General features: G+C 50.4%; 1 protein-coding gene and 1 long non-coding RNA gene across 5 annotated transcripts in view; one reads left to right on the forward strand and one right to left on the reverse strand.

The window, feature by feature from the left end:
* Positions 1-688: 688 nt before the first annotated feature.
* Positions 689-2,705, reverse strand: C6H16orf82 (chromosome 6 C16orf82 homolog). The gene is given in 1 exon segment (NM_001145760.1): positions 689-2,705. A coding segment is annotated over 1 exon segment (477 nt). The 5' UTR covers positions 2,682-2,705; the 3' UTR covers positions 689-2,204.
* Positions 2,706-7,906: 5,201 nt separating this feature from the next.
* Positions 7,907-13,132, forward strand: part of LOC102155858 — a 30,625-nt gene continuing 25,399 nt past the window's right edge. For 2 of the 4 annotated variants that reach the window (XR_005360766.1, XR_005360769.1), the window contains exons 1-5: positions 7,907-8,064; positions 8,743-8,961; positions 9,332-9,448; positions 9,693-9,820; positions 10,931-11,035. This is a non-coding gene — a long non-coding RNA (uncharacterized LOC102155858). The remainder of the gene's footprint in view (positions 8,065-8,742; positions 8,962-9,331; positions 9,449-9,692; positions 9,821-10,930; positions 11,036-13,132) is intronic. The other 2 variants (XR_005360767.1, XR_005360768.1) reach the window with 2 other exon arrangements.

Below are 13,132 nucleotides of genomic sequence, written 5' to 3' on the forward strand. Positions count from 1 at the left end.
CTTTGCTGTCCCTACAGCTTTGCCTCTGTGCACCCTCTGCCCACCTCTGAGAAAGGAGAGCAGGGCAGCGATGGGGATGTGAGGAGGTGAGGCAGCCCCAGAGCCTGCCGGGAGCTTCTCTGGTCTGCCTAGGTCATGAGTGCTCTGCTCCTGCTGAACGACTTGGCCTAGACGAGGAGGACACGTGGTGCTCTCCAACCGAGAGAGCTGGGTTGATGGCTGAAACCTATCGAACCATCTGCCGATCCATCCTGACTCCTAAGCAGATGCTATGGTTCTATTGCTTTTTGTGTTTGTTTTGTTTTGTTTTGTTTTTTGGTTTTTTTGTTTTGGTCAATACATTGTCCATGTTAGCAGTCCTGATCCTTGTGTGCCTGTGAGTGAAGCAAGGCAGAAACTGCCATGCCCATTTTATAAACGAGGAAAGGGAAGGGTCTAAACATTTAGTACGGCATAGAAGATACTTAATATACATTTTCACATAACCATCCTACCTATGCATGAAATAGGGGTTATTGTTCCCATATTCTAGGTGAGGAAACCAAGCTCATAAATGTTAAGCATTTTGCCCCAGATCACCAGCTGGAAGGTAGCAAAGCTGGCAGCTAAGCCCTCCTCTCAACATAGTTCTTTGGTGTGTTTGCAATTCGCTGCTGACTCGGCCGGGAACACACACACATACACACACTCAGCCTCTCCAGACACCTTTTATTGTCTTTGGTGCCCCCTCTGCTTTCTTTCTGGAACCTAGTGGACGTTTTTGTTGACTGTTCTGACTTCCAGTCCTCAGTGGACACCCTCACTCCCCAGGGTCTGTGTGGTCAGCCCCCAGGGAAGGGTTTCATTGTCCTGAGAAAGGGCAGACAGAGGCCTCAGTCTTCCCACCCAACTAGGACACGTTCGCTAAATGGTCCAGAGCTGACTCATCCCGGCCATTCTTGGCTGAGTTGGTTTCTGTCACCATTTAGGATTGATCATGGCATTGTCTTGCCATAGGAAGCACTGTCCAACCGTCTCCACAAAGACGATCTCTGGCCTCCCTTCTTGTCTCTTCCTCCTCTGAGATGCACATAGAGATAGATAAGGGGCACTGGGGAGCGTTTGCTTCTGGGAAGTTTCTGGGCTGAAGCTACCTGGAAACACTGCTCAAAATGAAAGGGAAAAGCTCTCTTGGAGGATGCTCTTCAGGGATGGGGTTCCCGGAACACAGCCGTCATGAGTGTCCTCTCCGAATGCTGCTGGCTCTTGTGGGCAGCACATCTGACCGAGCTTGACAGGGATCCAGCAACCCCAAGGCTGCGGTTCCCCGTGGTTGGTGCTTCCTTCAGCTGGCTCTCGACATGGACAGTTCCGGCTGTGGCTGGTGCTTGCTTCTTCGGAGCTGATCACGGTTGCTATTGGTTATAGATGGTGTTCATCGCTTAGCATGGTTTCTTCATGGGAGTTTCTAACTTCAGATGGTTCTAAATAGAGTTGGTTTGCTGCTGATCACAATTGTCCCCACCAATGAGTTTTGGCACCGGTGGTCCCACCTCGATGTTTCTCAATACAGATGGTTTTGTCATTGATGGTTTCTGTCAGGGATGGTTGGTCACTGGGGCTCACAATGGTATGGCCAAGGGAGGTTGATGCACGTAGGCCTAGCATCGATGGCTCTTCATACAGATGTCCTCAACAGTGCTTCTCAGTAGAGATGGTCTCACCGTCGATTGCTGATTGTCAGTGTGGATGGTGCTCATCATCAATAGTTCTCGCTACACGGGACCCTGCTACAAATGAGGCTTCTCCATGGTTCCGAACTGTCAGTGTATACTTTTTTAAAGGCATTTGTATTGGCAATAACCACTCTGGGTGAAGTCTAGGTTGGCTGGGTCCTCACGTCTGTATTTTTCAAGAACCTGGTGGCCAGTGGGCCTGCTCATAAAGGCATACACATCTGGGCAGGCTGCTCCCCCTTGGCAACCTGGTCGCCAGCTTTGACCTTGCCCCCAGCCTTGTCCTCCTGAGGACTGGTGTTACTTTGCACACCACTTTGCACATTGCCGTCCACTGGGATGTTCTGGCAGCTGCTGGCCTGGCTGGTGGGAAGGCTGCTGACGGAGCTGAGCAGCCCACTACTCACCCGGTAGTTTAGGGCACTGCTGCCCAGGCTGATGAAGCTCATGCTGGTCAGGCTGCTGTCCCTGCTGCTGGGCAGGCTGGTCTCACTTTTCCCCTCCAGTCTGCTTGACGCTGTGGGCTTGGCTGGCTAGCCGGTTCCCTATCTGGCTGGGCGAGTAAACAGCGCACAGCTGGCTGGTCAGGGCGCTGCCGGCCTGGGTGAGGAGCCTTCTCTGCAACCTCAAGATTGGAGTGCTGCCCAACAGGCTGACCTCACTGTTCTCCTCATCCCCTGCATATCCGCTGCTCAACAGGCTGATGTCACTGTCACTGCATTTCCCCAAGCTGGACTGTTGCAGGCTCAGCAAGCCGCTCTCACTGCTCCATGGGTTTCTTAGGCTACCCCCTGAAACTCTCAGGGGCTTCTGAGTTGCTCCTGTGTCATGGTGTGGCCAAGTGGGTGGCTGGGACTCTATGCTGGGGGGCAAGAGGCTTGGAGCTTGGCCCTGAGCATTCCAGGCAGCAGACTCCCCGTTTCTACCCTGGAGGAAGGTGGGGGGCAACTGATCTGGTTTATCCAGGGGGAGGAGGCCCTGGGAGGCCTGTGAGTGGTGTGTCTGGCTTATCTGGGGAGAGGAGGCTCAATTTATAGGGTGGCCTTTCAAAGGGGAGTGTTCTGATTGGCTGGCCCGGTTCCCATGGTGATGGGTTTATGAGGCGGGGTGGGGTGGGAGGGAGAACAATGCTGACCTGGCACCAGTTACATCAGTGGCTGGGGCTGGAGGTGGGCAGGAAGGGGCTTAGGGCCAGAGAGTGTGGCGAGAACCACCTTGCTGGGGACACTGCATGCAAGGCCTATGACCTCGGCTTTGTCATGTCAGGAGGCCTGGGTGTGCATCCCAGCTGAGCCCCTTCTGAGCTGTATTTCTTTAGGATGCCACTTCTTCCGAGCCTCTTGTTCCATGCTGAGAACTTTGGGAGGACAGAGAGAATATGACAGTCAGGAGTTTATCCTATACTCTGTGCCAGACCTCCAAGGCCCCGGCTTGTCTGGCTCCTCTCTCTCAGCCTGGTCCCACATCACACCCTACTCCTTCCTCACCTCAATGGGGGTCACACTGGCTGTTTTCTTATTCTGAGCTCTGGCTGGCTATAGGGCCTTTGCACTGGCTATTCCTACCACCTGGAATGCTCTTCCCTCAGCCCCTTGGCCTTCAAGCTTCACCTCAAGTGTCCCCCAGGAAGTTTCCCTGGCCTCTACAACAAGGTCCCTCTATAATTTTTTTGTGTCACTTCCTAATTTATGTGCCTCGTGGCATCAAACACAGTTTGCAAGTCTTTTTATGTGTCGGTTACATCCTGCCAGTTCCCTCTGCTAGATATCTTAGTGAGGGCAAAGATTTTGATCTCTTATTGTCTGCTGTGACTCCGATGCCCAGCATACTGCCTGACACATAGTAGATGCTCATTAGACATTTGCTGAATGGATGAATGAATGAACTGCTCTGGGGTGTGCATCCCAACCACCTAGGGAACTTTTAAAAAACACGTTTGGATTTTCTAGGACCATGGTTCTCTACCCTGGCTCTACATCAGGATGGTCCACAAATGCCTGAATCCCACTTACAGAGGTTCTGAGTTAATTGATCTGGGTGAGGCTTTGCACCAGAATTTTAAAATGCTCTCTAGGTGATTCCAATGTGCAGCCAGCACGGAGCACTACCGTGCCAGGAGGCTAGGTTCTGCCTGGTGTGCTTCTCGTTGGTGATTCTGTGTGCTACTCTGGCTAAGTAGCATTGTAGATGAGAACACCTGACAGGGTACTTATTAGTAGATGCTGAATAGATTTCTGCTGAATTACTGGATGAGTCAAAATAAAATTCATTGTCCCCTAAAGGGTTCATAGTTGGGTTTTAAGGGCTTGGGGAATTCATTGAAATTGTAAGCAGAATTTGTGATGAGCTACATATATGCTTTCCCACCAGGAAGGAGTCACAGCTTTTGTCAGATTCTTAAGGGTAGCCATGATCCGCAAAAGAGCAAGAAGCATAACAACTGAACTGTTGTCTTAGCATTTGGGAGACAGCTGGCCCTGGTGCTTAGCCTGACTGTATAGGTCTAGAGAGGGCTGGCTGGCTCTGTTTGGGATGCAGTGTGTGGGGAGGAGGAAGGCCCTCCTTGGAGAGTGTGCCACTCAGCCCCTTGGCAGTCATCAGTGCGTCTGTGTTAATTATCACTGTCGTCTTTATTATGAATTCCTTTCCTGTTGCCTGGGGCCATTCAGCTTCCCTCTGCTGTACACGGAGGCATCTCTTTTGCTGTGGAAATCCTGATCCTTCTGGGAGATATGAGGGGCTTCTCATAGCTGCTAGGGGTCAGAAGGGAAGGGACAGACATGGTGGCTTAGCAGTGATGCCAGAGGAGGTAGTGTGGTGGGACTGAACTGTTGTGAGAAGCAGGGACCAGGTCTAGCTTTAGGGGGCTGGCAGGAGAGAGGCAGGGTTGGGCACCAGGCACGTAGGCTGAGGCTCAGGACTGGCTCTGCCCCTACATGAATACAAAGCAGGGCAGGTGCCCCAGTGCTGGGAATTAATGGGGAGTATACTGTGACTCACTCCTGTCCCCATCCCACCTACCCCAGTCACAGTGCACAGTGGGCCAGGGGAGTGGAGTGAACACCTGGGGGTTTGTGCCGAGACCAGAACCCCACCCCTACTCTCTGGCTTATGTAACACCAGAGTCAGTAGTAGCCCATGGATATGGCCGGACTGTGTCAATAGCTGTGGCTTGGACCCTGAACTTTATGGTCAACTAATATTCGATAAAGGAGGAAAGACTATCCATTGGAAGAAAGACAGTCTCTTCAATAAATGGTGCTGGGAAAATTGGACATCCACATGCAGAAGAATGAAACTAGACCACTCCCTTGCACCATACACAAAGATAAACTCAAAATGGATGAAAGATCTAAATGTGAGACAAGATTCCATCAAAATCCTAGAGGAGAACACAGGCAACACCCTTTTTGAACTCGGCCATAGTAACTTCTTGCAAGATACATCCACGAAGGCAAAAGAAACAAAAGCAAAAATGAACTATTGGGACTTCATCAAGATAAGAAGCTTTTGCACAGCAAAGGATACAGTCAACAAAACTCAAAGACAACCTACAGAATGGGAGAAGATATTTGCAAATGACATATCAGATAAAGGGCTAGTTTCCAAGATCTATAAAGAACTTATTAAACTCAACACCAAAGAAACAAACAATCCAGTCATGAAATGGGCAGAAGACATGAAGAGAAATCTCACAGAGGAAGACATAGACATGGCCAACATGCATATGAGAAAATGCTCTGCATCACTTGCCATCAGGGAAATACAAATCAAAACCACAATGAGATACCACCTCACACCAGTGAGAATGGGGAAAATTAACAAGGCAGGAAACCACAAATGTTGGAGAGGATGTGGAGAAAAGGGAACCCTCTTACACTGTTGGTGGGAATGTGAACTGGTGCAGCCACTCTGGAAAACTGTGTGGAGGTTCCTCAAGCAGTTAAAAATAGACCTGCCCTACGACCCAGCAATTGCACTGTTGGGGATTTACCCCAAAGATACAGATGCAATGAAACGCCGGGACACCTGCACCCCGATGTTTATAGCAGCAATGGCCACAATAGCCAAACTGTGGAAGGAGCCTCGGTGTCCATCGAAAGATGAATGGATAAAGAAGATGTGGTTTATGTATACAATGGAATATTACTCAGCTATTAGAAATGACAAATACCCACCATTTGCTTCAACGTGGATGGAACTGGAGGGTATTATGCTGAGTGAAGTAAGTCAGTCGGAGAAGCACAAACATTATATGTTCTCATTCATTTGGGGAATGTAAATAATAGTGAAAGGGAATATAAGGGAAGGGAGAAGAAATGTGTGGGAAATATCAGAAAGGGAGACAGAACGTAAAGACTGCTAACTCTGGGAAACGAACTAGGGGTGGTAGAAGGGGAGGAGGGTGGAGGGTGGGAGTGAATGGGTGACGGCACTGGGGGTTATTCTGTATGTTAGTAAATTGAACACCAATAAAAAATAAATTAAAAAAAATAGCTGTGGCTTGACCCAACACTCTCCTTCTGGAAGTCTCTCTTGGTTGCTTGTGAAGTCTTGGGAAGGCATATTAGGTGAGCTTTTCATTCTTGGGTCCAGTCCTCTCATTCCTATGTACACCTGAAGCCACCTGAGGGCGGTGCCCTTGTCCCTGTCCAGGCTAGGGGTCAGACCAGAGCTGACCTGCCGAGACGCTGTTTCAAGATACCCTCAGGGAGCAAGTGCTTGAGGGCCAAACAGAGCAGCACCCTTCTAAGTGCATGGTCCCAGAGCCTCAACACTCCCATGTCAGGGGAGAAGTGGGTTGGAGGGTGCTTCTCCACAAGGCCCTTTCTCTTTCTGTGGGCCAGGTATCAGCTACCTCTCTGATTTCCAGTCTTTCTTGCTGTTTGCCCCACCTCGAAACCTCTCCTGTGCCCACACACACATTCCAACCTCTTTCTCCAAATTCCCTTTCCCTCAAGACTTTCAGATACTTCATACAGATGATGGACCCACAGGACCTCAGCCTGCATCCCGGGCAAGGCTCAGACAAGAAACCTGGTGACAGACCCCGTGATCTGTACATTCTGGAGACTGGCCCTTTCCTGATATGACAGACAATGCTCTGTGTTCAGCAAACCATCCCATTTCTCCTAGGCCTGTAGAAACACATGTCACCCTTCTAGGCCTGAGATAGAAACACCTCATGTACATCTGCCTCTCTCTCCCCTTTCTTCTTCTTTCTTCTTCTTCTTCTTCTTCTTCTTCTTCTTCTTCTTCTTCTTCTTCTTCTTCTTCTTCTTCTTCTTCTTCTTTCTTTTTTTATTTATTCATGAGAGAAAGAGAGAGAGAGAGAGAGAGAGAGAGAGACAGGCAGAAGGAGAAGCAGGCTCCATGCAGGGAACCTGACATGGGACTTGATCCCGGGTGTCCAGGATCATGCCCTGGGCCAAAGGCAATGCCAAATTGCTGAGCCACCCGGGCTGCCCTCTCTTCCCTTTCTGCAGGGCCCTGGGAAGCCAAGCACCGAACATGGCGGGGCCTCCCAATGGCTGGAGCCTGAGTCCCCGAGTAGCTGTGTACATAGAGAACCCCTGCGCCCCACCAAATGTATTTGTAATGTCAGTGGGCAAGAAGAGATGTCTGTGCTAAGCCACCAAGATGGGGGATTTGTTACCACAGCAGAGTGAGCTTTACACACCTATGTGCCACGTGCTCAGACACTGCCAATGCATTTCATTGGACTGAGCTTTATTTCTGAAGGTGTCTGCCGGGGCTTCTGGGCTGCCTTCCTGCCCCAGCGTCTACCCTCAGCATCTCAGCATCCGTGTGCCCTGATGGGGATGAGAAAGAGCTTCAGTAGCCCAGAAATGCAACCCCCTTTATATTTATCCCTAATATTCCAGCAGAAGCCCTGGCTAAGTCAGGCATTAGTTCTCTGAGTATGACACACTGGGATGACTTCTAACTCAGATGTTTTTCTGATTTTCATTCATTCATTCAACAAATATTTCCTGACATCCTGTTTCTCCTTCCCTTCCACCAATACTTACTGAGTGCCTGCTCTGTGTCAGGCAGTGGGTGAGGCTCTGACCTCAGAGATGGGTAGACAGATGTAAACAAGTATCTGTTGTGTGATCATAAATGTGAGAAGGCAAGTAGAGCAGGGGCACAAGGACAGAGATTGAGGCTGTGTGTGTACATGTGTGTGATGTATGTGTCTTTATGTGCCTGTGACCATCCCGGGCCACTGTCCCTCAGGCAGAGCCAGCTGGCCCCAGGAGAAGAGGTCATAGAGGCAGCCATGGGGAGGCTGGGATCTGTGGCTCCAGTGAGTTGGAAGACAGTGGAGACTTTTCAGCATTGATAGGTGAACTGGAGTTTGAACAGGCTGCTGTGGTGGTGGTGGGGTAGTTGGGACAGGCATGGTGCGTCTGAGAGCTAGTCAGGCTATAGCACAGGAGTCCCAGGAACAACAGGAAGGGCCCAGACCAGAGCGGTAGGAGAGCTGGGCAGCAGTGCTGGGATCTGGGGTGTATTTGAAAGGCAAGTATCAGGGCTCATTGAGGGACGGGATGTGGGGGTTAGAGGAAAAGCAGGGTCAAGGCCAGGTGTGGAGTCCAGGAGCCTCTGGATTATGGGGCAAGATGGTCTTCTAGAAACAGCTCAGCTTCCTTCTGAAGCACATGGAGTGATGTGTAGCTTGGTAATGACCCAGACAGGGGCAGAGCCTAGTGACTTAGAAGTCAGATGAACATGAGCTTGAGTCTCAGCTTCCCCACTTTAGAGTCATGCTTAAAGATGTCCCAAATGAATGGTGAAGGTTACATCCTCCACAAACATGAACTGCGAGGAAATAAATGCAAAGTGCCCTGTGAGACCCTCCAGAGACAGCCAGGAAGAAGTCTCTCCCTGGTAGACCCCACAGTCCAAGTGTGGGTTGGGGCCACAGGCCCCTGGGGCAGGAAGTGGATGGGAGGGTAGCCTGGACAGGGCTCTGTGAATAGCAGAACATCCCTCTCCATCTTGGGGCTCTGGCATCCTGCAGATCACATCCCGTGTCCTCCATCTGCGGCATCCTGTGGCCAACCTAACCTCTCTGAACCCCAGCTTCCTGGCCTGGGAAATGGAGCAACACTGGTTAAAGCACTCCCCGGAGGGACGCTCTGAGGACAGGAAGCACCTGGACAGGGTCTGCCCAGAGCTTCCAGCACACATCGCTGCTGCCCAGCACTCATGGAACCTTCTACTTCAAGATGGAATATAGGTGTTGTTGTGAAAAAATACATAAATGCATACACAAGTATATATAAACACATATATGAATATATATGTAAGTACGGATGTATATGTGTGCAAATACATTCACAGTATATGTGTTTATATATGAATACATAGGAATATGTGTAGATGAATTTATAATATATATCTGTATGTATATATACATAGGTAAGTATAGCCACATGAAGACACATCTAAGTGTAGTAAATGTGCACACTTTTGAAACCACAAAACCCTCTGGCCCTCAGCATCACCCTCCAGGAGCATCCACTCTCCCCTGAGGTTCTTCACGCAGAGGGCTCTTATCCCAGAGCCTCCCCTGTGATCCTCTGATAGATGCCTTGTTCTCTTTCCAGGAGCCCCCATCATCTGGCTCCATGTGGATGAAGACCTGCATTTATTGCCTTTACAGTCATGTGCTCCCTGGACAGTGAGATGAGTGCTCCACCAAGAGACAGAGTCAGCGCAGGCAGGTAAGCACAGGGACCTCCCTGGACCAGTGCTAGGGCCGTAGAAGGACCACAGAGGGAGGACATGTTGCACATTGGGCACTGAGCTGGATGTTGGCATGCATGGTCTCATTTCACCTCACTCCATTCTCCATCTGCCCCAAAGCCCAGCTCCCGACTATATGACTTGGCTGCTGGGCAGTGCTTGTCATGGGGAGAGGGGGAGGCATTTCTGGGGGCCTGACATGGTGGGCATCTCCCTACTCAGGTGCAACTTGGCCCTTGAACGGTGGATTCCCGATGGCAGGATCTTGGACTTTTCTACTTTCTCTGGAGAGCAAGACAGGGAGAGCCAGCTTAACCATGGCCTGGAGAGGTGATCTGCCAGGAAGAAAGGTAATTCTTCCTCTGGGTGGGTCACATGATTGATTCCCCCCTCCCCAAGCTGTTAAAATTATTTAAGACATACAAAAATGAAAAGGGAAGAATAGGATGAAAACATCCTTGTCATCCTTGTGCTCATCACTCAAGAAAGAAGACAATACTGATAAACTCCAAACCCATTTACTGCTCCCCATGGCATTTCTCTGTGGCAATCCAGAATCTCATGCTCACCATTGAACTTGGTGTGCACTGAAAAGGATGTACCCCTGAACCAACATGGAATTGTTCTACATGCTATCAATCTTGATATAAATGGCATTCTTTAGGTACGCTTCAACAATTTATTTATTTTATTTTTTTTAAATTTTTTAAATTTATTTATGATAGTCACAGAGAGAGAGAGAGAGAGAGAGAGAGAGAGGCAGAGACACAGGCAGAGGGAGAAGCAGGCTCCATGCACCGGGAGTCTGATGTGGGATTTGATCCCGGGTCTCCAGGATCGCGCCCTGGGCCAAAGGCAGGCGCCAAACCGCTGCGCCACCCAGGGATCCCTACAATTTATGTTCAATATTGTGTGTGATTCATCTGTGCTACCTGCGTGGCTTAAGTTCATTTTCACTACCATAGAGTATCCTATTGATGAGTGTCATAATTCATCCATTCTAACTGTTGAACATTTAGGTCATTTCCCCCTTTTCCCTCACAATAAGCGTGCCTCTGTGTGTGTCTCTCACATGATATTTCCCTTACGGATTTCTGAGAAGTCTCCTCCCAAACAGACTGTGAAAGCTTCAGCTTGTTTTAATTGCACATAATGAATAGAGCAGACACCTCTCCCCAACCCCTGGGCCTCATCGTCTATCTGAATGTTTCTGTGAGGTTCAGCTTAGGGATGGGCCGAACCACTGGGATATCTTCAGCGTGCATTACTTGGTCATAAAACATGGCCATTCAGAATGTTCAGCTTTAGCCGAAGATGAGGTCACAGAGTTGCCCCACATGGGTGGGGTGGGGGGTGGGGGCAGGAAATGGGGGGAGGCTGGGGGCACTGAAAGCCCAGGGCTCTTCACCCAGTTCCTGGGATCTGTGGCAAAAAAATTGTCTTGTGTTCTTGGTGTGAAGGGGGAGAGGCTGCCTAAGGATGAAGAGGGGCACACGCATATTCCCAAGAACAAACGTGAGAACTGTACAGCACCTGAACCGAGCACTCAGTGTCTGAAGCCAGAGGTGGGAGTTCAAATCCAAGATGTGCCGCTTATCAGCTGTGATCCTGGGCAAGTGACCTAACCTTCCTGCCTTGGTTTGAGTTCCCTCCAAAGCAGCCCTAAGGCATGGACTTGGATCCAGTAGTCCATTTGGGAAGTGGTCCCAGGAAGCCCCGTGAAGAGATGGGGCAGCAAGACAGAGAAGGAAGGAAGGAAAGCCAGTGAAGGCGGTGTCATAGAGAAGGTGCCAGTAGGCTTGGGTCTCTGTTTCTGGGTCCATCAGATGCTGCGTGGAGCACATCTCAGGCTCAGCCTGGAGGTTTAGCCATTGGCTCCCTGAGCAAGCCTCTGGGGTGCCTGAGGAAGCCCTGAGGCAGAGAGGGACAGAGGGAGGAGGGTGGCAGACGCAGTGCTTGGATAAGAAGCCGTCACTCAGCACTGTCTGTACCTGAGGCTGACCCCAGAGGGTCAAGAGGACATGGATGGGAGCATGTCTGCCAGAGTTGTCTTGTCTGCAGGGTGATTGTTCCGTAGGTTGTAGTGATGATTCTGCGAGGCAAGTCAGCACTCAGGAAGCACTAAGTATCAGTACTCCTTATGCTCCCTTGTACGCCTCCAAGGTCGTGGTAGGACCTGCTTGGAAATGGAAGCCCAGAGAGATGAGGTAAAATAGGCCCTGGCCACCAGAATCTTGGATAGCAGGGCCACGATTTGGGCCTGAAAGCCTTCTTAGAGGATGCCGTGCCTCATTCTCTGGGGGCTTCAGGCTGCAGGACATGGAGAGGTCAGCACCCCCAGAGCTGGATGCCAGGCGGATGTTTGCCTCGTCAGCCTCAGGTGGCACATAAGTACCGACTGGAGTGGGTCTCAGGAGACCATCAAGGAGACAGCAGGGTCCCCTGCACCAGGTAGGGAGTGGGGGGGGGGGTCCCCTCTCTGGCTAGCAGAGGCCACTGAGCACAGAACACAGTGCAGTAACCAGTCTGTGCGAATCAATGTCTCCATTCAGCACTTTACTGAGAGGGTTTCTGGGATGTGGGACTTTCTGTTTTAAACTCAACAGTACTGAGAAACCTGGGACGAGTTGGCCATCCTAACCTGAAGTCACATATAGTCGAAATGACCCCAGAAAACCTATTTGATCTGTCAGGCCCACAGTTTTGTGAAGAGATTCCTCCTCAGATATTCTCAGGCACGCTCAGGCTCGATAACTGTCTGGAGAGATGTAAGGTGGTGGGAAGTCTGTTCTCAGATGCCCTGGCATGCCAGCCCCCAGGCTCTGAACTACCCACAAGTCCTTGCTGGTGTGGTGGCTCTGGCGAGGGCTCTGTGGTGTGGGCTCTGGGGTCACACAGACATGGATTCCACCCAGGCCCTGTTTCCTACACGCTGTGCCACCTGATCAAGTTATCCAAACCTCCTCAGCCTGGGTTCCTCTTTCATGCAAGAGGGCCAGTAAATGCTCTTGATATTCTTGAGGTCAGGGAGTGTGTGTTCGGACACTGCTGAGTTCCCAGAGCCTGCAAGAGGCTCTTGTGTTCCAGAAAGTTTTGCTGAATGGGTAAAGGTAAAGCATCTAGAGCAGTGATGGATACTTGGAGAGTTCATTATGTTTAATTACTATTCTTATTCTGTTCTGTTAAAAAAACCTCTTTGTCATCAACAGAAGGCAAGGTAGACTTGCTCATATCGGGGGTGAATGAAATGACAGGGCGGGGCGGGGGGCGTTATACCTTAAGCAGGTGCTGTGTCCTAAAGCCAGAGGGATTTGAATGCGTGTTGGGTGGGATTCTGGTTGCTGGAGTGGGGTGTCAGGATGGAGGAAGCTTTGGGGAGCAGCCCGGGCTTATGAAGTCCCAAGTTACAGATAAGGAAACTGAGTCTCAGGGGAGAAGGAGATGTCCTAAGGCCACATGGCTGGCATATAGCAGAGCTGGGATTTGACCCAGTCTTCTGGATCCCAGTCTACTGTGAGAGGCACCCAGGAATTACAGGTTTGCAGGAGAAGCAGTGTCTGAGCCATGAAGCAAGTGGAGGGCAGAGCTTGAGGGAGAGGCCACTTATATCATGGGAGGATGGGTGTAGAAAGTGTGTGTGGCTGCATGCCCAGGGATATAGG

The sequence above is a fragment of the Canis lupus genome, chromosome 6 (assembly GCF_011100685.1).
Source record: "Canis lupus familiaris isolate Mischka breed German Shepherd chromosome 6, alternate assembly UU_Cfam_GSD_1.0, whole genome shotgun sequence".
In the NCBI taxonomy this organism is placed as follows: domain Eukaryota; kingdom Metazoa; phylum Chordata; class Mammalia; order Carnivora; family Canidae; genus Canis; species Canis lupus.